At 39.3% G+C, this 26770-nt stretch overlaps 1 protein-coding gene across 11 annotated transcripts in view; it reads left to right on the top strand.

The window, feature by feature from the left end:
• The window catches only part of cacna1c (calcium channel, voltage-dependent, L type, alpha 1C subunit), a 279528-nt gene that overhangs the window by 92372 nt on the left and 160386 nt on the right, over positions 1-26770 (top strand). For all 11 annotated transcript variants that reach the window (XM_053241769.1, XM_053241767.1, XM_034313006.2 and 8 more), the window contains one exon: positions 19281-19420. In XM_053241769.1, coding sequence (XP_053097744.1) covers positions 19281-19420 — 140 coding nt within the window. The remainder of the gene's footprint in view (positions 1-19280; positions 19421-26770) is intronic.

Below are 26770 nucleotides of genomic sequence, written 5' to 3'. Positions count from 1 at the left end.
TTACCTGTTATATTGCTATTGCTCAATTTCCGCATAAGCATACACTTAAATAAATCACATAAACCACCCCTTAGTTTTAACCATAGTGTCACATTCTTTCTTCTTTTAAACATCATGACGCTGTAAAATACATGCGGCGTTACTTTAAAAACAGCCAAACAAATGGTTCCATTACTGTTGTTTTACTTACATTGCTGTGTCTTCAGGTGTCATCTTGATATGAGGAAAAAATGATGTTTAGTTTATGCATTTGTACCAGAATTATATGAGAAATAATATTATATGTAAGCTGAACAGGAAATTATTTTATACACTAAAATTACTTTTTGCATGTACTGCCACTTTTCTTTTAGCTTGTGTTTTTTTTTCTTTTTCTTTTTTTCTTTTACTGGGCCAGGGTCATAGGAGAAAGTCACGACCTCATCTTTTGTTTTATTCATTTTAACAAAATTCTATTTTTAATTTTCTATTCTATTTCTAATTTTTCTCAAACTTTGCTCTTGTGACCAGGACATTGGTATTTTGAAATGTACCTATTTTCATTGAGAAAACGGGTGAATTTGCATCTTTTCATTCATAAAGTCAGAAAAAAACAACATATGAATCAAAATTAACATGAATTTACATAAAGTAAATAACCAGAAAAAAAAATTTAAGTGAGTAGTTTTTCAAGATTTACGATTATATTGTAAATTAAATATATTCTCCCATCATGTTCTCATTATATTGTCCTTGGTAGCAGCATTCAAAGTCCAATATATCCTGGTGGAAGCAATTCCTGTGCTCCTCTCAGTAAGCTTCCATGTTCTCCTTGAATTTATCAAGATGATCATCAAGGAGAAGGACTTTGAGAGACATCCTGCTGCCCATTGTGCCGTAGTTCTTCACCAGAATCTCAATGAGCTCCACATAGTTTTTGGTTTTGTGATTGCACAGGAAGCCCCAGACCACTGCGACCATTTTCTCCTTCCTAGTGAGCTTCTTGGGGAATTCCTTGCGTGCCATGATTTTCTTTATCTGAGGTCCAACAAAGACATCGGCTCAGACAGCTTAGGAAAGAAGTCTTGGAGGTGCTTGAAGGGTGCCGGCTCCTTATCTAGTACTGTGACAAATTGTTTCATAAATCCCAATCTGACGTGCGGTGGTGGCATCAGCACCTTCCAAGCTTTAAGGTTTGAGTTCGTGAAGTCTATAAGAAAGATATATCAAACGGTATATCAAAAGCAATCATTTCTGAATGCATAACTTAAAGGCTGTTGTATCAAACTGAAGTTATTAACTCTTCAGTGATGGAGACTTGAGTGCAAACTGTTCTTAGCAATTGCAGTCCTAAGGCTAGCCAAACAAAGACCACACACAGCCATCTTTATGGTTTCTATATGGTACCATTCTTAACATGAATGAATGAACATACTGATCAAGCATTCATAGTCCTGTCTGAAAAAAAGTATGTGAGACTTTTTATTTAATAACTGATAGAACCTCCTTTAGCAGCAATAACCTCCACCAAATGTCTCTAGTAGCTGAAGACTATAAGACTTGAGCGACAGTGAGGAGGAACTTTAGACCATCTCTATTTCTGTTCAGGTCAATTGTATATTATATTTCAGTGATTTCTTGCATGAGCAACTCTTTTTAGGTCGTGCCACAGCAAATCAATCTCTGACTTGGTCATTATATATTTTCCTCTTTTTAAACTACAGTAGATGTTGTAGATTATGTTGTAGATTTACTTGGGTATATTGGGTTTTTATTGGGTTGCATCAAACTTTAAGTAAGCTTCAGTAATGACAGTAATGACAATAACATTCTCCTGTAAACATTGTTGATACATTTTTGAGTTCATCGATCCCTCAGTTATAGCAAGCTGCCCAAGCTCTGATGCAGCAAAGCAGCCCCAACCATGATGCTTCCTCCATCATGCTATAACCCTGCTAATAAATCAGCTATTGGGATTGGCCCAAGGACTCTTTCCATCCCTTTTCTAAAGGTATCCTAATGGTAGAAACTCCTTACTCTCTGTCACTCCCTCAGGGCCTTCAGGACATACATGTTTTCCCTTCATAAGTGGGATGATGGTTTGGCACAAGGGGTACAACATCATGTCTGACTAAAAGATGCACAACCATTCTGGGAACGCTCACAGTGATTGTCTCCAGCCAACATTGAAGATGTACAACAGCACATTCAGGACCTCCTTTAAGCCGCCATCACAGAGGAGTCCAGAAGCCCATTTGCATTAACAATTTTTCTTGTGAGGAAAAATAATGAGAATGTTCACATATGCATAGATTATGGCATAAAGTATCCAGAACTGTACTAGATCAGTACACTACACTGTGAGTGGATGGTGGTGTGGGTTGTCTGACAGACAGCCAGTGGTTTACAGAGCTTGACCTGAGGAGTAACTATTTTCAAATTCCAGTAGAGGAGAGGCTCCTCAAAGTGCTGGTTAAGCTGGAAGAAGCTGGACATAAGCTATTGCTGGACAAATACAGTTCTGCCAGCCCAGAGTTAACTCTGTTTGGTGTATTGTGTCAGCAGACGATACAACTCCCTTGAAAGTGGAGGCTGTGAAAAACTGGACCTAAAAATCGCATTGACCTAAAAATCTCATCTGGGTTCCGATATTACTGACAGCTCATCTGCAATTGCTCCTCCACCATCACATCTATGACTGAACTACTAGGGGCTATGGTCCTGCAAAAGATGATAAAAAGCAAAGTAAAAAAGGTAGCAACAGATATTTCAAAGAGTCAGTGACATGTGGGGATAGATAGATAGATAGATAGCTTTTGAACAGATAAAGCAGTGCCTCATTCAGGCTTCTGCATTGGCTTTTGCAGACCCTGAAAAGCCCTTCATTTTACATGTTGATGCTGGCCTAAGTTGGTGCAGTTTTAAATCAGGAACACCCTGCTTGCCAATGGCCAGTTGTGTTTTCCAGTTGTGGTCTAAGCCCTGCAGAAAAGGATGATAATATCCCAGTCCGAGACTCACAGCCCTGAACCCATGCAAGTGGACCAAGCCAGGCTGAGTGATCAGGAATGTGAATGCTGTAGAAAGGAGAGACTGTGTTATTACTGTGCAACCTGAATCGCCATGTAGCACAGTGTCTCTTCCAGTCAGCCTCCGCCGAACCACGCCCACGAGTTGAATGAGCCACCACCCAGGCTCACTCCTAAATGGCGAGTCCCTCTAAATTGTTGTCTTATCAGCCAGTCACTCTAAATGTCGTAATAAAGCACTCAGGAGGTGTTTCTATGTTTTCAGTGCTGATCGACTCTGGAGCAGTGGGGAATTTCATTGGTCAAGCCCACATTGAGGAGCTTAATCTCCCCAGTTAACCACTCCAACATCCCATAGGAAATGGTAAATTCACCAACATATCGACTAACATATCACCTACACAGCCTTTAGCACCATCACCTGCCACTTCGAGTACTGCCCTCTTCTAGTGCCTGATCAATGCTGTGCTACAGGACATGCCAGGAAAATTGCCATTGCTTACACTGATAACATCCTGACCTATTTACCTTCCAAAGAATCCCATGTTGTCCATGTCAAGTCAAGTTCTTGCCTGAATCCCTCACAAGGCCAAGAATGTGTATTTCATGTGTACAAAATCTCCTTCCTAGGATGCATCATAAGCCCTGACGGGTCACCATGGACCAAAGCAAGGTGTCAGCTGTCACAGATTGGCCAGTAGAATAGAATATTTTGGAAGACATGGGTCCCGTTGCATCTGAAGTAAAGTTAATACAGCATTCCACAATTAGAACATAACACCAACAGTCAAACATGGTGGTGGTAATGTGATATTGTGAGCATTCTTTTCTGCTTCAGGGCCTGGGTGATATGCCATAACTGACAGAACCACAAATTTCACTCTCTACCAGAAAATCCTGAAGGAGTATTTCTGGTCATCAGTCTGTGAGCTGAAACTCAAGCGTAATTGGGTTATGCAGCAAGACAACAATCCGAAGCACAAGAACAAGTCCACCTCTGAATGGCTCAAAAGAAACAAAATTAAAGTGCTGTGGTGGCCTAGTCAAAGTTCTGACCCACATTATAGATTAGCCCCATTGGGATGCTGAGGCAGTTCATGCTTGAAAGCCAGCCAGTGTGGCTGAATTGAAGCAATTCTGGAAAGAAGGGAAAATTCCACCACATTGATGTGAAAGACTGATCTCCAGTAATCTGAAGTGTTTGTCTGCAGTTATTACAGCTAAAGGTGGCACAATCAGTTATTATGTTAAAAGTATTGCATGGGTCTTGCATAACCTTTTTCTGCAATAAATGAAATGATCATTTAAAAACAGTGTTTTGTGTTTCCTCATGTTCTCCTTGTCTTATATTTCGTATGAGGATTTGAAATCATTTAGTATGACATATCTATAAAAATAGAGAAAATTCATGAAAGTATAAAAGTGGAAGTATCCGGCCAAAAAATATACTCAAGTTAAAATAAAAAAGTTGCTACTTAATAAGTGTAAACAAATGTACATTTACATTTATGGCATTTGGCAGATGCTCTTATCCAGAGTGACTTACAGAAGTGCTTTGAAGTCTCTATCAATAAATACATCCTGATACTGGTTCAGTAGGTCACAGTCTAAGAGTACCATCAGTCTAAATAAAACCTCTGTTGGGGAGGTAATATAGAAAAAGAAAGCCCACAGACAACACAAGATAAAAAAAAAATAAATAAATAAATAAAGTGTTAATTCAAGCACTTCATGAAGAGGTCAGTCTTTAGTCATCGTTTGAAGACTGAAAACTTGTAAACAAGGCACTTAGATATTGTGCAAGAAAGTGGGGAGATGCCAGTTAAAATGTTCCATGAGGTAGTTCTACTACTACTACTGCTGCTGCTGCTACCATTATTGCTAACATTACAAATAACAACAACAACAACAATAATAATAATAATAATAATAATAATAATAATAATAATAATAATAATAATATTCTGGTTCTGTCTTGACCATGAGAGGTCAGTACTGTTGGGAAAGTACTAAAGGTGCTTCTCTGTTTATCCAGTGTGTGATGTAGGGGATGTGTGTTGTCCATAATGGCTAGCAGTTTGACGAGTGTCCTTTCTTCACAACTGCCTCCAGTGAATCCAGCTGGATTCCTTCCTAATCAGCTTGTTGAGTTTCTTTGCAGCTTTTGTACTGGTACCATTTCCAGAGTACACAACAGTGTACAAAAGTGCACTGGCTAGAACTGACTAGTAGAACAACCACAGGGGTGATGAGCATACAGCAAAGGACTTTAACTTCCTCAGAAAGTAGAGGTGACTTTGGCCCTTCTTGTGTACAGTGTCTGTCCAATACACAACTTCATATTCCAGTCCAGTCTGTCATCCAAATACATGCCCACATCACTTCCTCCACATCCTTTCTATCAATGGTGACAGGTGATAGGTGGAGCCTGGACCTCCTGAAGTCCACTACCATCTTTTTTTCTTGCTGATGTTCACCTGCAGTTGGTTAAGATTGTACCACTCAGCAAAGTTCTCCAAAGCTACACCAAGGCCCTGTACTCATCCTCCTGCCTACCTCTGATCCACCCCACTATGGCCTTGTCATCATCAAACTTCTGCACATGACATGACTCTGTGTTGTACTTAAAATCTGAGGTGTATAGACTGAACAGGAAGGGAGCCAGTACAGTCCCTTGAGGGCCCCCAGTGCTGCACATGGCCAAATCTGACACATAGCCATGGAGTCATACAAACTGTGGTCTGCCAGTTAGGTAGTCCATTATCCATGAGATGATGGATTCATCCACCTGCATCAACCGGAGTTTCTCCCCTAACAGTTCAGGCTGTATGGTGTTGAAAGCACTGGAGAAATTGAAGAACATAATCCTCACAGTGCTGCCTGATGTGTCCAGGTAGGAATATGCCCTGTTCAGCAGATAGCCACATCATCCACACCAATGCCATCCTAGTAGGCAAACTGCAGTGTTTCTTGTGCAGCTATGACCAGTAGTTGAAGGTGAGTTAATATCAGTCTTTCCAGGGTCTTCATTATGTGAAATGTTAAGGCCAAAAGTCATTTAGGACATTTGGTTACCCTTTCTTGGGCACTGGGACTACACTTGAATTTTTCCATTTGACAGGAACCCTTTCCAGAATGCAGCTCAGATTGAAGATGTGCTGTAGAATTCCACTCAGTTGCTTAGCACACAGCTTGCTTGGTAGTTGCTGAATGGAGGTGTGAGTTGTAGAAGTTGGGGAGAGGGGAACTGCTGATTGAATGAGTTGCTGATGTCAGTCTTAGAGAGTGATGTAGTAGTAAAATGGGGTGTAAACATTGTAGATATAAGCAGCAACCTTGAATAGGAGAGGGTGTGAGTGTAAAGACTTAATTGAGCTCATTCGCCTATTCACAGCTGCCTTCAGTTGATTTGAAGCCATGCTGGTTGAAGCTAGTGATGTTCTTCAGGCCTCTCCAAACATCAAGTTTCTGCTCCAATTTGTTCTCCAGTTTGGTCTTATACTCCTCCTTGGCCTCTTTAATCCTCACTTTAAGCCCTCTCTGGACCCTCTTCAGTTCCTCCCTGTCCTCTGCTCTGAAGGCTCTCTTCTTTTGGTGTAGGAGAGTTTTCAGCTCACTACTATAGTTTTGGATGATATGACAGTGTCTACACAAAAGTTAATATATTCCATTATGCAAGTTGTCATTGTGTCTATATCTTCACCATGTGGAGCACAGAGCACATCCCAATCTGTAACCTCAAAGCATCCCTTCAGTGATTCAATGGCCTCAGGAGACCACTTCCTCAGTGTCCTGTTTGTCAATGAACCAGGATATGATCTGACCTCCCTAGTGGTGGGAGTGCTTTGGAGCTCTAGGCATCTTTGACATTTGCGTACAGCGGATCCAGTGTTCTCCACAAATTGTCTGAAGGTTGGTAGATGCACAGAGAGAGGAGAGAATCTCCAGACATAGTTATACAGTGCCCTCCACTAATATTGGCACCCTTGGTAAATATGAGCGAAGAAGGCTGTGAAAAATTGTCTTTATTGTTTAACCTTTTGATCTTTTGTTAAAAAAAATCACAAAAATACTCTGCTCTCATGGATATCAAACAATCGCAAACACAACACAGGTTTATCAAAAAAAAAAAACTTTGTTAAATATATGTGTGGCATAATTATTGGCACCCTTTTAGTCTATACTTTGTGCTACTACTTTGTCCTACCTTTACCAAGATAACAGCTCTGAGTCTTCTCCTATAATACCTGATGAGGTTGGAGAACACATGGCAGGGGATCTGAGACCTTCCTCCATACAGATTCTCTCCAGATCCTTCAAATTTCGAGGTCCACACTGGTGGACTCTCCTCTTCACAGGTTTTCTATGGGGTTCAAGTCAGGGGCTGGGATGGTCATGGCAGGAACTTGATTTTGTGGTCAGTAAACCATTTTTCTGTTGATTTTGAAACAGCCACGTGGGTTGACTACAGAATAGCACTCTTCAGTGGCAAATTCCCAAGGTCAAACTTGGAGTAGCACTCATAGTGGTAAGTTGCAGAATTGTCAACTCCACTGTTCACTGTAAATTGGGGGTTATAATTCTTTAGCACTGAATTGTCAAGTGAGTTCTGTATTTGTGCTTTAGGATGGTAATCTCAGAATGTGCAGTGATGCCGATGCCCGTGTGGTGTGCTATCTTAGCATATCTAGACCCCAGTTTGGAGTTAGAAACAATCCGATAGCCACAGCCAATTTCTACTCCTGTTCCTCATTGGAAGAGGATGAGGATGACATATCATCCTGTGACTGCATCTGGGAGGTCTTTGAGTCTATCAGCGAAATGTTGGCCGACTCAGAGTTATCACCTGCGTCTCCAGCAACATCCAGGAGCAAATCCAATTTAGCCTCTTCCAGCTCACAGACTTAGGAAACTGGCTCTAAACGGGGCGGAATATCCAACCTCAGAGTGGCGATGGCCCGTATTGTCCAGCAGACAGTTGTGGCCGAGACAGAGCCATCAAAGAAGAGACGGATGTCATGCGCACTTTCGAAACTCAACAGAAAACACTCCCAGCTCTTGCTCTGTCAGGTTCAAGTTCACGCTTCTTGGCGTGTGTACGTGGGTTTGCATGTGTGTGTTTCTCACAAGCTCTTGCCAAGCGGTCGTGCACTCTGTCTCTTGTTTGCTTATGGGTTATGGGAGTCACTGAAAGCACAAACGGACACAAATAAGTAGACTGCCGGTAATCAGACACAGGTGAGAATCATCACGCGTTACCTGCTTCCTCTCCATCCACAGCTGACGTTCAACTACCCACCGCTGCCGCAATCTATAACTAATATTTTGTTGTTATTAGAATGTTTTTAAACAAATATTAGATTGGTAAGATATAGTTCTAGTTCTATATATTTCTAGCATTTGCTCATTTTAAACTTGAAATTTCTATTGGCAGATTTTTTTTTATTCAATCATTTCTAAAAAAAAAATAATTTCTAGAAGCATTTCTAGAAAAATTAATTTCTAGAAAGAATCAAAATGATCTGCCATTAGAATAAGACAAATTTAAGCTTGAAATCTGTAAGTATGTATAGAAACAGTTTTACCAGTCTTATATTTGTTATATAATAATCTCATAATGAGAACTTTTAGATAAATTTTCCTTCATTCAAAATAGTGACAAGCTATTCACTAGCTAATGTTCTTCTAGTTCAGAGATTTGATTGACTTGCAAGCAAAGGCCATTTTTATGTACTTGTCAGAGGTTATATTTAAAATTAGACCGTCTAACAGTACATGACTTTAATTATTTAAACTAGTATTTATACGCGTTATATTTTTTTCAAGAATGACTGCTGGTTATTTTAAGAATAATACAAGTATAGAAGTTATAGAAGTATAGAAGAAACAGAAGAATACAGTATAAATATAATGACATAAGGGTAAAATGTGGAAACTTACAGTCAATACGATGAATGGACCCATGTCATCAGCAGAGAATGCAGATGGAATTGCATCTAGAGGAAGATCTTGAGACCAGATGGTCTCTTCCTAAGATCTTTTCTCTCGTGTCCCATTTTTGCCATCTTAATTATACCCCTGAACCTTTTTAGGACTGCTTGTACATCTTTGAGGTTGCTACTTACATCCAAGCACCAGTTTATCAAATGGAGGAGGCTCATATTTTACATGGTGAGTTTTTGTGTCCTGACCTACTGACCCCAGGGTTCTGATTTGCAATGTAAACACAAGACCCCCTGTTGAACGGTGAAATTGTCAGACGTTGTCTTTGCCATGAAGCCACTGGGCTGGTTATGACAGTGGACCTACAGGATGCATATTTGGAACACAGATGCTTTTTTAAAGTTTACCTTCCAAGGACATGCATTCAAGTTCAATGTTCTACCCATCAGGCTCTCTCTAGCTGCAAGGATGTTCACAAGATTCAGGCAGGTAGCCTGGCAAGAGGCATAAAGTTATTGTCATATCTAAACAACTGGCTTGTATGTGCACCCACCAAGGAGCAGGCCACCTGAGACACGTTCACCCTCCTAGCAGACGTTATGGTGCTATGTCCTGTGGTTAACTGGAAGAAAAGGAAGTTCTGAAACAGACCACTAATCAAAATCACTACCCACTCTGTGGTCCCAAAGTGTGACAAATATTATTTCACTTGCAAATAAAATTTTTCAGGCTGTTATCTGTGGTTTCAGTTCGTGCTAAGGATGCTTGGGTTACTGACTGATCATCAGCCTATGGCAAAGCTTTAAATACCAGACAGAAACATTTTCTTGACTCATCAAAGTGAATCCAACCGGATATCATACATGCTTGTGGTCCAAAAACATCTATGAATTTGGTGTGGAATAACTCAAGTTGCCTGCACAGAGCCCTGACTTCAGCCATACTGAACGCCGTTGGGAAGAATTGAGTTTCAGATCTGGATCCTGCTCAAAACATACCTGAATTAATTCATTTAATTAATAGAATATTAAATAATAATTCATTCTTAATGATTAGGAAATTAATGTATTACTTGCTTCTAAATAATTTATTAATGAACCTTAAGGTGAAGTGTGTCACAGCCATGCCGGAATCGGCATCAAGCTGCAACTGCCAGACCACAAAGCCTACAAACGTGGACGCCACAGACTACAATTCCCAGCACACACAGACTCTGTCATGTTCACAGTCATGTTCACATACTGACACACCTTTACACAATCACAGCCACAGTATATAAAGACTCCCAATTCACACACTCACTGTGAAGTATATGCTCTGTGTCTTTGTTACCAGTTGATACCAAGCCTTTGTATTTGTGATTCTAGCACTCTGGTTTTGATCCTATTTCTTTTTTTTCTGGTTTTTGTTTTTTGCCTATCACCTGACCATTACCTGTTTCCTGTTCTTGATTTTGCCTTACGTATTGGATTTGTTTGCAAGCTTTCTCAATAAAGCTTTTATAAAGTGTTACTGTTCTATCTATCTATCTATCTATCTATCTATCTAATAAAAAAATCCTCATTTAATGATGATTTTATTTTAATTTCCTAAGAAAGCTAAGGAAAGCACAGCTACCCCTTCTGAACTTCGACTGGTGCACGAGTGAGTCCATAATCACATACTGCATAACAGTGCGTGTAACAATTCAACCTTTCTAAGTGCAATACTCTATATAACACTTACATTGTGCAATACTGTATACTACATTTACATTTACACCTGTGTTATAATTATTTATTTATTTGATATTTCTCCACAACCTACCGGGAATACTGCTACAGCCCTCTTCTGCACATGCATTTTTGTACTCCTTACAGAAATTACTCTGTTAATTCATTATTTTCACTTCAGTGTATTTCCACATTATTTCTACTGACACTTAAATACGTTTTTGTACTTGAATAATTCTTTATTTGGTTTCTTATTTTATATCTATTGCCTTACCCTTACTCTACTGGCTTGATTCAAATGATTAATCAAAAAGTACTTAATCACGAGCCCGGGTAGCCACTCTTACCTTACCAGAGCTTACCACAGTGCTACGAAAGGACAGGGCGATGTTCCTATTTCCATATATGGTCTTATTTTCTACTTACATAAATTACTTTTCATCACCACAGTCTTTATCAACATCCCATAATATGTTGTTTTCCAAACAGATATCCGGTACTGAATCTCATCAGGAGGCTGCCGACAGCCACTTCATGTACACACACACACACACACACACACACACACACACAAGTACAAATCTAATGATATAAACTTAAACAGATATAGTTAACTTAATAGTAAAATAAAAAATAAGATACCATACTATCTGTCTATCTACACTATATGGCCAGAAGGATGTGGACACCTGAACTTTATAATCATGTGTAACAAAGGTGGAAGCACAGAATTGTCTAGAATGTCTTTGTATGCTGTAGATTAAGATTAAGATTAAGATTTCCCTTCACTGGAACTAAGGGACATAGCCCAAACCCCTGTGTACAACCAAAGGTTTATAAATTCAAACGAAGTTGAAGCCCATTAATGAATCCATTAATCACTTTTCTGAAATCTAGTAGAAATGCTTCCCAGAATAGTGGATGGTTATAATAGCAATGAGAGGACTAAATCTGGAATGGAATGATCAACAAGCACATATAGGTGTGGTTAGTCAGGTGTCCACATACTAAACTACATAGTAGGCAAAGTATTAATTTTTTAATGAAAGTATGCCAAAAAGCTTCACAAGAGGTATCTCATCATATCTTATCGCAGATTGTCCCTTGGCTTAAAGTTCTTTGCTTGTGGAAGTGCAAGGGTAGGGTTGCCAGGTTTCTGTAAAACTCCCCTCCAACTACAGCTCAAAAAGCACACAAAAAAGATTAAAAACTATTCCAGAATGTTTCGGAGCAGAAAAACGAGATGGTGTTGGATGTAAGTAACTGTATAGAATGGGCTTGAAGCTGATGTGAGAAGGTTGCTGCACCCATTCCATTCTTTGAAGAAGCTGTTGCTCAATCTCATTAAGCATCAGTAGTATTCGGATTTTTGCATCTGTCTGGCTAAATGAAAAAATGAGAGATAAATGCAGAATGAAAAAAATTCCAGCCTATTCAGAATGGCACCAAACTGATGGCAAATGATGTAATCCTTCTGGTTTAAAAACTCCGCCTCCACAAACATTGGAGAGCTTCTCCTGTATCCATGGCAGTGTGTGGCCCTTCTTTACATGGTGGAGTGGGTCCTCTAGGCATCGCAGTCTGAGTCTCCATACAGGTGTCCTTGATCTGGACTCTTGCTGTGGGATTGATGTGTAAGGGACCTGATATTGTTTGGAACACACTCTCCTTTACCACAGCTTAGGCTGATGGGGTCGTTAGAGTCCTCTACAAGCTGGCTTGACCTCAGTCTGCTTTTGGAGCTTGATTGACCAAAAAAAAAAAGAAGTTGTTATATTTAACAATATATGATTAGATTTTATTGAAAATGCGTTAGTACTTTACTCAGTAAGACATGCAATTAATTATTTAAACTGTGCAGCTTGTAAAGTCAGCTTTTTTGGCTGGAGATGGGAAAGAATAACTAAGTATATTTTCTCTCTTGTTGGCTCTGCTCCTGACCCACTTGGTAGATTTTTTTTTTTTTTTTTTTTGACAAATGCATCCCTCAGGCATTTCCACCACACCTTGCTGTCCTCAGCTAAACACATAAAAAGTGAACATAATACTTAGTAGGTGTCCAAGCACTGAAGGTAATTCTTTTACAGACATGTTCATTTTTCCCATGATTGCTCGGGTTCTCCTGAACAAAAAAGCTTCAAGAACCCTTTAGCTCAGCACACTTAGATTTGAGCTAATTTGCATAATAACTTTGTGATGTAGTCCTAGGATCTTTGCAAAAATTGGTGTCGAACTACTCAGCTGAGTATGAACCTCAGTAATTGCAAAAAAAATAAAAATAAAAAATAAAAAATTAGAAACAACATGGCTGCCACATTTTTATTAATTTACTCTTACACACAATACAAGCATATTGTAATATAAAATCTATACTTAAATTTTGATTTTTTTTCCACCTGATTCTTTTGGTGAAACCATAAAAATTTATTCTGGACAGTTTTGCCCCGTCCATTCCAATTTATGTTATTTTGTATAATATGCAAAATTTCTTGTTTTGCAAAGGAGTCCTAGAATGTTTAAAGCTCAATAATTATCCAAAGTGTTTTGATATTTTTTAAAGAATATGTCTGCTACATGCCGATCAATCCTAGCAGGGTGGAGCTTGATTTACTCAAACAGCTGCAGCTCAGGACTGATGATCAGCGTTGTTTTGTGGATGACTGGAAAGATTGTGGCATGGTCACCCATAGAGGGCACTAACAGCTGATGCTATGCCATGACTCAGGCCATAATAATATCACTTTTAAATCCTTTAGCCCCACCCATTCAGATGTATGATAATTTGCATAATATGGAAAAAACACATTTTTGTGAACTATTCCTAGGATTTATGGTTTATTCTCACAAAATGGCCTTTTTTTTAAAAAACTGCCTATAGATTCTATTTTCAAATCATACAAATCTTTACACCTGATGCTAACATGCCATTCTCATTTTAATGTATTTGCACCAACATGCGGTCCAGCAGCATAAAATTCAAATGTCAAAAGGATTTGCTGTTATTTCTGCAATGGATCAAATGTGCAACATCATATTAGACCACAAGATGGCAACATGAGCCCATAAATCTTACTAAACATGCACTAGAACACATTTTTTGTTTTATTACAGTAAATTTAAAGCCATGAACACAGCTAATAAATAACAATAAAATGGCATTTTTAGTCTTTTAAATAATGTTAATGGAGTATGGATTTAATAAAATGAATGGACTGTGTAACAGAAGATAGAATGGCCAGCGTCGTTAGGGTGCCACTGGAGGATCACACTTTTTAAAAAGTCCTTTTTGAATATATGCACAATTCCTCCAAATGTTTACACAGCTGTTGAAAATGTTATGCCAGTTTAATGTAGTATGTCAGAATTATTTAATATGTCAAATATGTCAAAATTATTTGTCTTATTTACTAATAAACACAATGTGAAATATCACCACAAGGTGGCAGCATCAGTGTGTACGTGTGCATAAACAGGCATTTCTGACATATTTATTTCTATTCCACATTTCAGATGTTCATTTATTAAAACACTTCATTCAAACCCAAAATAATAGAAAACTAGCCAACTGTCAATTAGCTTTCTGTTAATATATTGACTTTTTGTGTGTCTGTTGTGCTTTGTTATATTTTAGCAAATTATTTTATCATATGGAATTACCAATAATACTATCACTACTATAATAATAAAAGTAATACTAATTTTATTGTTATTGTTGTTGTTATTTTAGTTTTTTTTGTTGTTGTTGCTAAAACTAACTAAATGTACTCAGTAATATTGTGAAGATATGTACAATACAACAAGTAATACATATAATATAATCATGAAATTTATTACTAAAACATGCAATGAGAAATATCATATTGCACCACAAGGTGAGAGCAAATCATACATCATGATTTTTATTTTTCTTAATTTTCTTAGGATTTTACCCTCTATTTGCAGTACAAACAATGTGTTCATATTTTTCTTTTTCTTTTACTTTTTCTATTTCTTCTTCTTATTATTATTAGAGGGGTAAACCTTCTTGTTTTCATTAGGATTTTCTTCATTTTCTTCTTATTTTTCTCTGCTAAAACTGATTATACAGACCAAGCCCTAGGTGCTATATACAGGTGCTACACACAGGAAACTTGGTCAGTAGGGAGTACTCCCTCACACTACTCGAGCAAAAGACATAAGACTGATCAGCCTAATGGTGGCACAATAGTAAAGTTTAGGTTTTGTCTCATATCTTGAAAACTAAAACTTGTACAGTGAAAATTCATTTTGCCAATTATTCCTTGGGTTCTCCCAAACAAAAAGGTCACAAGAACCATTTAGCATTTAAGAACTGAAGGATGTGATGGGAGCGGGAGTCCTTGGCAGTGTAGGAAATTAGCTGTTTAGGTTAAGCTGATGTATTCTCCACCACAATATGTAGGAGATTAGCAGATCAGCTCAGAAGGGGAAATTTTGTAAACTTAGTATTTTAATAGCTGATCAACTATTTGTCCAGCGATAAGTTGAAATGAGTGTATTTATTAATTGTGTATGGGATATTTACCTCCGTGGCCACTGGCAATAATATCCTAAATATAGTGAAACACTGTAATAAGAGCTCAGTAACAAGATCGGCAGTTAAAGGCAATAAATTAGAAGCACAGAGACACAAGACACTGGCCTTTAAACATCAGACGAGACTTTATTACTACTCTAAAACACAGAAACTAATCTAACACACACACACACACACACATAAACAGGGGTGAAAATGGCTTTGAAAAGAGAGTGAATGAAATTCCAAGTTTCTAGCAGTTTCTCAGACCGTGACCTGAACAAACCATCAACTTATCAGTTTAATTTATGTTTAATTTTGTTTAGAAGGGCTTTCAACTTGTATTAAATGCACCAGTTCAGCGAGAATCTGGAGCTACTATACTTGCGTTTGTGTTGCCAGGGATTCCTTTATTGCCTCGGCGGAAGCCTTGTTGTTTCAGAGACAAGATGAAAAAAAACCTTCACCCATCAGCCTTCCTTTCCTGAAAACACTCTTCCACAGAACACAACTATGACACAGGTAACAGAGAAACGTTGGTGATGAAATTGGCCTTGGAAGAATAGAATCATTGGCTGGAGGGAGCTGAACATCCATATGTCATTCAACTCAATTTTATTTGTATAGCGCTTTCAACAATAGACATTGTCACAAAGCAGCTTTACAGAAATAAATGGATTAAAAAAATATATTGTAAATATGTGAATTTGTCCCTAATGAGTGAGCCAGAGGTGACGGTGGTGAGGAAAAACTCCCTGAGATGATATGAGGAAGAAACCTTGAGAGGAACCAGGCTCAAAAGGGAACCATCCTCATCTGGGTGCAATGGATAGTGCGATTATAAATCATTCCCTTCTATAACTGTGTACTATATGGACAAATAGTGCAGTTGTGCAACCAATAAATTCATCACAGTTTTCGCAGTACAGTACAGTACAGTACAGCTCCCCATATGAGATCTTTGCTGATCACAAAAATGTAGAATAACTGAAAACTACCAAGAGACTAACCGCTAGACAAGTGGGCCTTGTTTTTGTCACTTGTTGTCTAGGCTCCAAAAATACCAAGCCATATGCTCTCCCTTATGTGTGTCCCTCACTCCCCATGATGGATCACATAAAACCATTGTTCCTCAGATCATGCTTTATTGGGGCAATTAATTGGGATCACCTTTTCTGCCCAGCTTCCAAGACCTTTGAGCCACCTCAGTTTAGGGAGAAGTTAATGATGTGGGCACCTGCATCGACAGCTTCCGTCCACCACGGGGTTAAAAAAAAAAACAACCAGTTACTCCAAACAAGATACTGGTGGACTTCTATGTCTAGGAAGGTGGGACAGAGTTAGGTGTAGGGCTGTGGATATAGTGTCATTGGTGGACTGGTTTGGGTGATATGCAAACCGGTATGGGTCAACTGAGGCTGGAAGTGAGGCCTTGATGTCTCATTACCATCTTCTCAAAGCACTTCATGATGACAGAGGTGATTGCTATCATTTGGGAATGTCACAGAGTAGCTGAGGTGGAGGCGGGTGGCTTTTCACTACCAAAAGCTCTGCTAATGGCAGTGAGAAGTAACTCAAATCTACTGCAGCATTTATGCACCATGCTTTGTTTAGTCAAATGCCAAGGCTAGCTAGCAGGTGCTAGTGAAATACATCAGTCCATTCAAAATCTTTCAGTGCATCAATAATTCAATTCAATTTCAATTCAATTTTATTTGTATAGCGCTTTTAACAATGGACATTGTCACAAAGCAGCTTTACAGAAATAAATGGATTCACAAAAATATATTGTAAATATTTAAATTTATCACTGTGAATTTATCCCTAATGAGCAAGCCAGTGGCGACGGTGGCAAGGAAAAACTCCCCGAGATGATATGAGGAAGAAACCTTGAGAGGAACCAGGCTCAAAAGGGAACCCATCCTCATCTGGGTGCAACGGATAGTGCAATTATAAATAAATCCCTTCTATTGTGTACTATATGGACAAATAGTGCAATTGTGCAACCAATAAATTCATCACAGTATTTGCAAGAGGTCCGGCTGGTTAAAATCTATCCACTGTCCACTGATGGAGTCCTGAGTACGAAGCTGCTCGTGGCAACTGCAGCCCCAAAGCCACTACAGCAATCGCAGTCCCAAGCCATTACAGTACAGTACAGTACAGTACAGCTCCCCATATGTGATCCCCAAGCCATCTCCACAGCCCCCAGGTGGCACCATCCCCAGCAATCCACTTAATATATAAGACATTATATATTAACAATAATGTCACTTACAAACTGAATCTTCCACATCGTAGACATAAAGCCCGATCATCTCACATCTCTAGGCTGAAACCCACGATTTCCAGGCCACTGGTGGAAGGAACTCCAACCTCCTCTTTGCCTACTCCCCTCAAAATTGAAGGCCAATCAGCATATACGGTGAAGGAAATTCTGGACTCATGATGTTTGTGAGGCCAATTTCAGTATACACGCACACACAGACACACCTATTTCACAATGCACATGTAATAATCACTTGATCAGGTTTATTAGGAAGAAGTCAAGAATGAGAAAAAAGATGAACATGATGTAGTGAGAACATTTTATAGGTCCTACCCATGTGGGGTCACAAGGAAATGAGCATACAGGAAGCATTGGGTTTCCATGTTGATTCCACAATCATTCCACCAAACTTTGTAATGGCAGATCTTGGAGCAAACGCATCAACATTGTACTTGAGAGAGTGATGTGAAGATGCCTGACAATGCTAGAAACATAGATCCTTATTCACCAAAGTTTCATTATTCATCAGTTTTATTTTTGGTGTATCCCTGTTTCACTGGACCCCTACTATTTCTAACTGTGTTTTCTCAATAAGTGAGAGAGCAGTGATGACAAATTCTCATTGCTTGTTCCCACAGTGAGTGTGCTGGTTGCATGTATAACTCTAATAATAGCCTCTTATCTGATCTTGGAAGAAAACACACACACACACACACATACACACACACACACACACACACTTAGAAAAAACATCTTTAGTGACTCTGCATGAATTTTAAGACAGGCTTTTGCTGTCTGGCTTAGTTGAGACAGAAGCATTGACTTTTATATAATAATGTGATTGCTTATGTTCATTTCTCTGCAGACTGCATGCATTATTAAGAAAAAGCTGAGCAGAATTGGGTAATATAATGTGAGTTATGTGCTTGGAGTACTGTTAATGATAGCATAGCAATTTATGCAAGGCCCACCTAACATACAATTGTTTACTAGACTGCTTCATCAAGTAACACTGTGTTCATTAAGGGATGATAGAGCTGCATACCTTTATCTTTTGCCCATGCAAAGCTGCAACGGTAGGCCTATGTCAGATTCTGTGTGCTATGTATACAGGGACGACAAGGAAAGCAGTACAGGGCACCTATATACATATAAATACCCTATACGACGACATGATATTGCTGAGGTACACTGATGTTTTTTTAACTCTTTTGGGGGTGAGGGGTGTCTATGGATGGGAGTGTATATAATGTTACTAATGTTATATGGATTATTTTTGTATACATGAACAGACACACACACCAAGACTTCCCTGCCTCAGAATGGCTCTCACGTTCTTTGACCTCACAGAATCAGATGCTTTCGCTCTGAAAGCGAAATATTTGAAATATTCTCATGTTATTGTACATTAGACTGACATTAGATTACATTAGATTTTAAGAGATTCTGCTGTAAAAGCGGAAGCTTGGCACATCTTCAGGTTTTTAATTAATTAATGTTTTGTCTTATTATTGGTTTGTTGTATTGTGTCCTTTGAACAATGTTCTACTGAATTTTTTTGCCTAATGACTATTAGTGTGCTACTACTGTATATTAATTAAAATATATATCACTGTTTTGATTCGTGCTATTGCAAAACACCCTTGCTATGTTGGCATAAGAGATAGAAATGTGCATTGAGAGAGACTATGTACCATTTTTGTTGATGATTATTTCAACAATTACAATTATACAACATGTTATTAAGTGAATAAATTCCTATAAGAATAAATTTCCTTATGGCCTCTTTGTCTCACTGTCTCATGTTATTGCAGGAGCAAGTGGAATATCTCTTCCTTATCATCTTTACAGTGGAAGCATTTCTGAAGGTCATCGCATATGGGCTGCTATGTCACCCCAATGCCTATTTAAGGAATGGCTGGAATCTGTTGGATTTCATCATTGTGGTTGTAGGGTAAGTAAAAGAAATCTGATCAGTCATACAAGCCCTTCTTTCCCACAGAAGCCCAATTTTAGAAGGTATTGATGCCTGCATTGTTTATACTGTGATATTCGTGTCTTGTGTTACTAGTTGCCAGTTTCAAGATTATAACTGTGTGTGCTTTTACAAGAATGGCCAAGTTAAACTTTAGATACAAAAAGCGTGTGACTTCTGAATTCTGAATGCATGCAGTCCTACAGCATATCTTTATAACTTGGCAGCATGGATTTTGTTCATTCTGTGCCCTGCATCTGCGGGAGACTCGGTGCAATAATGGCACCAAAAATATTCCAGATTGCAAGATGCTGTGAGTTTCTGTGAAAATTACTAATTCTGACAAGCAAACTGCTAGATATATGCTGCCAACAGCATTTTATAGGCATACTTATGATGTCATGTGGCTGTAATGTATGAAATGGACAAGTAAGAGATAGACAGTAGACCATGGGCGTTAATATTGAGATGTTCCCCCTTTGCTGCTATAGTAACTATTTGAGACCATGGCAGTGGGGATTTGTGCCTATTCAACCAAAAGAGTGCAAGAGGTTGAACAATGATGTTGGGTGAGGAGGCCTGCTTCACAGTCAGAGCTTCAGTTCATCCCAAAGGTGTTCAGTGGGGTTGAGGTCAGGGCTCTGTGCAGGACACTCGAGTTCTTCCACTCCAACCTTCACACACCATGTCTTCATGGAGCTCGCTTTGTGCACAGGGGCATTGTCATGCTGGAACAGGTTTGGTCTAGGCCCCTTATTGAAGGAAAATCTTACTGCTACACCATACAAAGACATTCAAGACAATTATATGCTTACAATTTTGTGGCCACGGTTTTGGGAAGACCCTCATATAGGTGTTATGGTAAGGTGTCCACATACTTTTGGCTATATTGCGTATATCCTCCTGTGTTTTGGTTCAGTGCGAAGTTTTATTATGCTTTATGTAAATTAAGTTCCAATCTGCATTTCCTGGTTCCTGTGTTTCTGTTTCACAGATTTCTGGTTTGCTCTAAACAAACAGCACACTGAGTTTGTGCACTTGCTGCCTGTCTCTTACACTCCTCTTAGCAGAGAACAAAGAGAAGATGACTATGTCAATATAACAGAAGTTGTGCTTCTATCCAGTTCAAGGTTTAGTGACATTACTAAGACTTTTATTCTTGTGTGTGCGTTTCTGGTTCTGACCCTGTTTGTTTGTTATATTGTTCTTGTGTCTCCAAAGTCTAGCCTGAATGCTGACCACCTGACCCTTGCTTTTTTGACTGTGCTTTTACGACTGTGTTATGAATTGTCTGCCTGATTTTTTACAAATAATCCAACACTTGCATACCACCTCTATGGCAGAAGATTTTGCTGCTCATCCAGCAGGTCTGCCTGCACTGCAGCAGGTGTTAGTGACACAAGGGAAACTCGTCACACTGGATCACACTCGTGGCTTTTTATGCAGTTGCCTAGGGGCTACTGCTGTGTAGTTACAAGGAGGAGAGTTTAATCAATCATTTGATTGCTTCGTTGCTCTGTTCCAGCATGTTTTTGATCATGCTGTAGAGGGCAAAGAAACTGGTGGGCAATTGCTAGCTGTGTATGCACTTGAGTTCAGTACATTTAGCTACCCAGTGAACACCATTTCAGTGGGTGCTCGGATATCACCCTCCTTTATTCCCATGGAACACAAATCCCACCCATTCCCGAGCCATCGCTGAATGGTTTCAGAGAAGCAGATGATTCTGTGAGACAGCACACCACCTATTAGAGCAAGTGGCTCAGCAAAACAAGAATTTTACAGATCACAGAGGGGAAACCCCCAGGTATGACCAGGAGACTAGGTGTGGACCAATTCATTGGCCTCTTACAGATTCTTCAGCACATAAATGATGTAACCTGGAAACTGGAACTGCCCCATCACAGCTGCCTTGCACCCTCATTCCATGTTTCACAACTAAAGCCCATGATACCCCACACTGTGGCAGAGGGAACCCCACAACAGAAGCCCCAGCTTCTCTCAAAATAGAACATCAGTATGCATACATCAACTCAAGTCAAACTTATTTATATAACACATTTAAAAACAACTTGTGTTGACCAAAGTGCTAAACAGAAGTATCTGAAATCTGAGGATACTAAGAATTACAAAAGCTAACAAATAAAACAGTGCAGTTAAGATAAAAATGAAGTTACAGAGAAAGAAGTAATTAAACAAATTAATAAAAACGTAGACATAATAAAAAGATCAAAGAATAAAGGGGGTTGATTAAAGGATAGAAGGAAAGAAAAAAAGAGAGCCTATCAGCCCAACTCGAAAGCCAGAGTCGAGAGATGTGCCTTTAGCTTAGATTTTGAAGTGTCTACAGTAGGGGAGGTCCTGATGCTAAGTGGCAGTGGGTTCCAACCCTGTGGCCAATGACAGAGAAGACCCATTCACCTTTCCTTTTAGAGCTTTATTAGCAGACTTAAGGTTCCCGGGAACGGAATTGAGGGCTTTAAAAACAAAGAGCAGTGTTTTTAGTTGATCGCTATATTTTATGGGAAGCCGTTGAAGAGCAGCCAGAACTGGAGCGATATAATCTCACTTCCTGGTTCCAGGCAGCTTAGATGCAGATGGGATAAAACTGAATGTGAGACTCAGAGATAGAGGGAGTTACAGTAGTCTAAACAACATGTAATATTATGAATAGCAATTTCCATGTGTCACAGCATTGGGCATTTAGGGTCCGGGATGTTGGTGCCATTTTTGTAAAAATTATGTTTGTGTAAAAAAAAAAAAAAAAGGAGGAATATATAATGTTATGTTGGACTTTGCTTTAATATGAATCCTCTTCATAAATTATTATTTGTTAGAGTGTTTATAACTGTAATTATATTATATGATTTATAATGTTTACTAATGTTTATTGATATTTTACAATTAATTTTTTACCACCTTTTTGTTATTGGAGGTACAGAGAGGAAGGGGTGGTGTCAAGTGGCGTCCCCAGCTGTTAGGAAGTAGATAGGTGAAGGTGAGGTGGGAGTGAAGAAGGGAAACAGTTTTTTTAGACTGCATAGTTATGGAAATGTGAAAACTAAAAAAAAAACGGATAGATTAGCACACAGGCTACAACCATGCATATAAAAAAGAGAAGCACTTACCAATTACTCATGCGCACCATTACAGCTTCCCCTCCAAACAAACAAACAAAAAAAAGGCAGACCCCAGCCATCTACACACAGGCAATCGAAGGTCTTGATCTACCATACATGCCAGTCGAGTTGGGAGATTGTGAATAGTGAAGAACATAAGGAAAAAGAAATGAGGGAAAAGGAAAGAAAAATACACCAAACCAACGAGATCACATTTCTCTATTGCCCCTCCCCCTCCTTTTTTTTAACACACAACACACATAAATTCTAAACTGGTATACGTTAAACTCCATCACATGACCCTTTCCAGATTCTAGATGTCAACATGGAAACACAAACAAATAATGTACCCTTTTTTACTCTTTTTATACCTTTTATAATGTACCCTTTTATAGTACATTTCCACATGTTTCCTTCCTTAACAAGCCAAATGTCCTGTAGTTTCCAACACGGTTCATTTAACTCAGAGTTTGTTTAATCTGTTTGTATCTATTTGTGCATCTGTTGGCACTCTACCTAGTCATACTACCCCCAGTCATGTGTCGCATGTATCATTGCGTAGGTCGAATGGATGCATGAAGTCAGGAAAACACAATATTGGTGCTGAGATAAGGCATTTTAGCGTGGCCATAGCCAGCGGCCACTCCCTTTTGCCTTTGAAAAAAATTCATGAAGTCATCGCTGCTATATAGTGATTGTGTGCGTGTTTCTATTGTGGTCTTATTCCTAGTTAATTTTGCTACAGTATTAAATAGGAATCTAGGATTATTTCTGTTATCTTCAATTAGGGTGGAGAGATACATTGATCTAAGAGCTTTCTTATAGCTCAATAGGCTCTCCTTCCATGCTATTTGAAATACTACCAAGTTAGTTTGACGCCATTTACGTTCTAGTTTTCGAGTGGTCTGTTTTAAAGTTCGTGTGTGATCGCTATACCAGGGTGCTAGCTTTTTCTCCCTAATTATTTTTCTTTTTAGTGGAGCTACCTTATCTAGCGAGTTGCAGAACGTTGATTCTAAACATTCAGTTGCCTGGTCAAGTTCTTCGGGATGAGACAGTGATCCAATCATGGTTGATAAATCTGGGAGATTACTGATAAAACTCTGTGCAGTTGTTGACGTGAACGTACGTTTGACACGGTGACGTGGCAAGGTGCATATATTATGATTAAGACACATATACATACATATACAGACACATATAAATGATCAGATAGCTTCAGACTGCAGAATTCAGTCTGTGTATGCTATGTTGGTATAAAGAACTTCAAACTTGTTGAATTTATGACTAGGTTTTTGTGTGACGGCTAGATTATCATTATAAATGACTGCGACGCCTCCTCCTCTGCCAGTTAGACGGGGCTGATGTATGTAACTGTACCCGGGAGGACTAGCTTCATTTAATGCTACAAACTAGTTTAATCCATGTTTCTGTTTTAATCCATGTTTCTGTTTAATCCACGTTTCTGTTAAACACAGTACATTAAACTCCTGATCAGTAATGGTTTCATTAACAATAAGAGCTTTAGATGTAAGAGGTTAGTATTTAACAGTCCTAGCTTCAGATCAAAGGTGCTGGCTGTGCATTCAGTATGATTTAATTTTATGTTAATAAGAATACTAAAACAAACATTCTGAGTATTTCTACATTTTTGTTTAGCTCAGGGAACAGACACAATCTCAATACGGTGGAACCTGAGTGATGACTCAGTGCAGCTAGCAGACGGTTGGTTTAGCCTGCTTGTCTGCTCCCTGTCCTTGGCCCTGGATTGTCACCCATTAACTAGGCCTGTTTCGAGAGGTGTTTTGCTGAGCTATGCTGCAGGAAATGACAGCAGCACTTTCCCAAGTGGGATGGACACCATGGAAATGAATGAAAATATGGCAGAAGGGAAAGTGAAAAATACAACAGATGAAAACAATAGCACAAAATTTTTGATGAAAAAGAAAGAAACAGTACAGTTTAAATGCCAACGCAGGCAATAAACTCCCGGTAAAAGATTCAAAAACATGAACTAAGTCAGAGGAACTATGTCACAGTTTTTACTTGAACAGCTCTGCATCCCCAGTCTCAATGGGATGCTCTGCCAGTTAGATGTGACCAAGCCAGTAAACAACCCTTGGGGTGGCTGCAATTTCCTTTTCTGATCAGGGTTCAGCAATTTGCCTACCTTAACAGAAAGGTCACTGGTCTCCATCTCTGATAAGGCCAGGTCTGGACCCTCCAACACACTCTGAGCTACCTCGGGTGTATATACCTGTTCAACCTTATGCACAGTCACCTGCCACTGATGGTCACAATCCTGCTTGGCACATGTATGGTGATAAATGCACAAAGCATAAAATCCATACCCAGAATTACAAGAGAAGACATTTGTCTCAGAATCACAAACCGAGGAAAGAAACACTGGCTCTTGAACCATACCTTTAGCCAGGTGATACCCACAGGAGCCGAGTTGACCAACCATCATGGAGGAGCTGACTATGGTGCACACTTAATTGAGTATTCTCCATGCGTGCCTCCAAAACAGCAGACAGGGATGCTTCCATGTCAAATGTAGCATAAGTTTGATGCTTCATGTTGGCAGGGGCTTTTTAGGAGAATTTTTCCAGAATGCCTCTCCAGATCCTTTCTTGATGATCTGATGGCAGGAAAGCTTTTTGACAAAGTTCTGAAACTGAGCCTAGCATGAAGCCACTCCTCTGGGGACAAACTGTTGGAATTACAGTGAGTCAGCACGTGAGGCTCAGGTTTAAATTGCTGCAGCAGAAATGTCAGAAGTCTTGACATGCTACTGAGAACTGTTGAGTCAGATAACAGGCAACCCCCTGAACAGCTGTCTCTGCAGCAATAGACATTTGGTTTAGCAATAACAGGGAAATGCGTTATCCTGGTGTAACCCAAGTCTGGGTTTGGTGCCACAAGTGACAGAGCATGTCTGTCCTGTAGCGTGATGGGCATCACCATGAACCTCACGTGTACAAGTGCTATAATATTTGGGCATGTGCTGGCATGGTTGGCCAAAAGGAAGGGTGGATGTGCTCAAAGGGACAGACCAAGTAACCAAATGACTAGGAGAATGGGGCTTATGGTCATGTTTTCCCTGCCTGAGAATTTCTGTTTGCCTGTGTACTACTTAAACAGTCTCTCAGCACACCCATTTCCTGTTTAGTAAATTTTTAGTTTAGTTTGGCTTACACAAACACTTACACATAACTTTACTAAAAAATGATAAATGAGGCCCAGTGTCTGACAGAAACTCTTGTTAGGTTTAGGGGGTATGTGTACAATAAGAGAGCGCTCCATATGGACTTTAAAAATAGAATATTTCTTAGCAGATAAATGTTTGCATTTAAAAATTGTTTTGGAAAACAGTGACCAGTCCACCACCCCAACCATAACACCTAGGTGAGCTAGCAATCAGCAGGGCAGAAGTTCAACAAGAGCAGCATGATTTCTGTCTCTTAGTCTTTGTAAGTCTCTGTCATGAAGAGAAAATCCAGATGGTGAGACACAAAACAATCATTTAAGATGAATGCTTTGTTTGGAATGGACCTTGCACTGACAAGGTCTATTTTTGTAGGATTTGTCACTAAAGGACCGAGTTCTGTTTTTAGTGGAGTATATTCTAGCGCACGCAGAAGATCATTATTAACTCCTAAAGCTCTGGCACATGACCTCACTGGTGGGGTACGAGAGGTAGACCAGAGACTAGACGGAATACAGCCTTTAGATGGACAAACCGTATGCAGCTTACAGCCGGAGCCTCACGGATATATCTTATGCAGCGGGTGATTCCAAAGGAAATGAAAGTTTGTAAGTCTTTTGAGGCAGTCTGCTCCAATTGTTTAAACATGGCAGCTCAGTGGTGGTGTAGGGAAGAACCATCATGTGGAGGAAGGCACACAAACACATGGTTAAAAACCACTTTAGCCAGCATACCCTACAGCCCTAAGTCTCCCATTTTTCAATATGCAGGAAGAGCAGTTCTGACTACATCACCCACAGTAAGAAAAAGCAAGGGCTTCTGTTAGACCAGTGAGTATGGGGATAATTCAGTGTCAGAGGTAAAAAGTCCCAGATAATCCCGTAGATTATAAAGTAGTTGTTTGTTGAACAGAAACAGTCTATCCAAAGTTTGGACATGACTTGTGTGTAAATGGAGGGACTCTGCAAAAAATGGCTGTAATTCCTAAACGGTTAATGCAAT

The sequence above is a fragment of the Pangasianodon hypophthalmus genome, chromosome 18 (genome assembly GCF_027358585.1).
Source record: "Pangasianodon hypophthalmus isolate fPanHyp1 chromosome 18, fPanHyp1.pri, whole genome shotgun sequence".
Taxonomy (NCBI): Eukaryota; Metazoa; Chordata; class Actinopteri; order Siluriformes; family Pangasiidae; genus Pangasianodon; species Pangasianodon hypophthalmus.
This window is presented reverse-complemented; position numbering and strand designations above follow the sequence as displayed.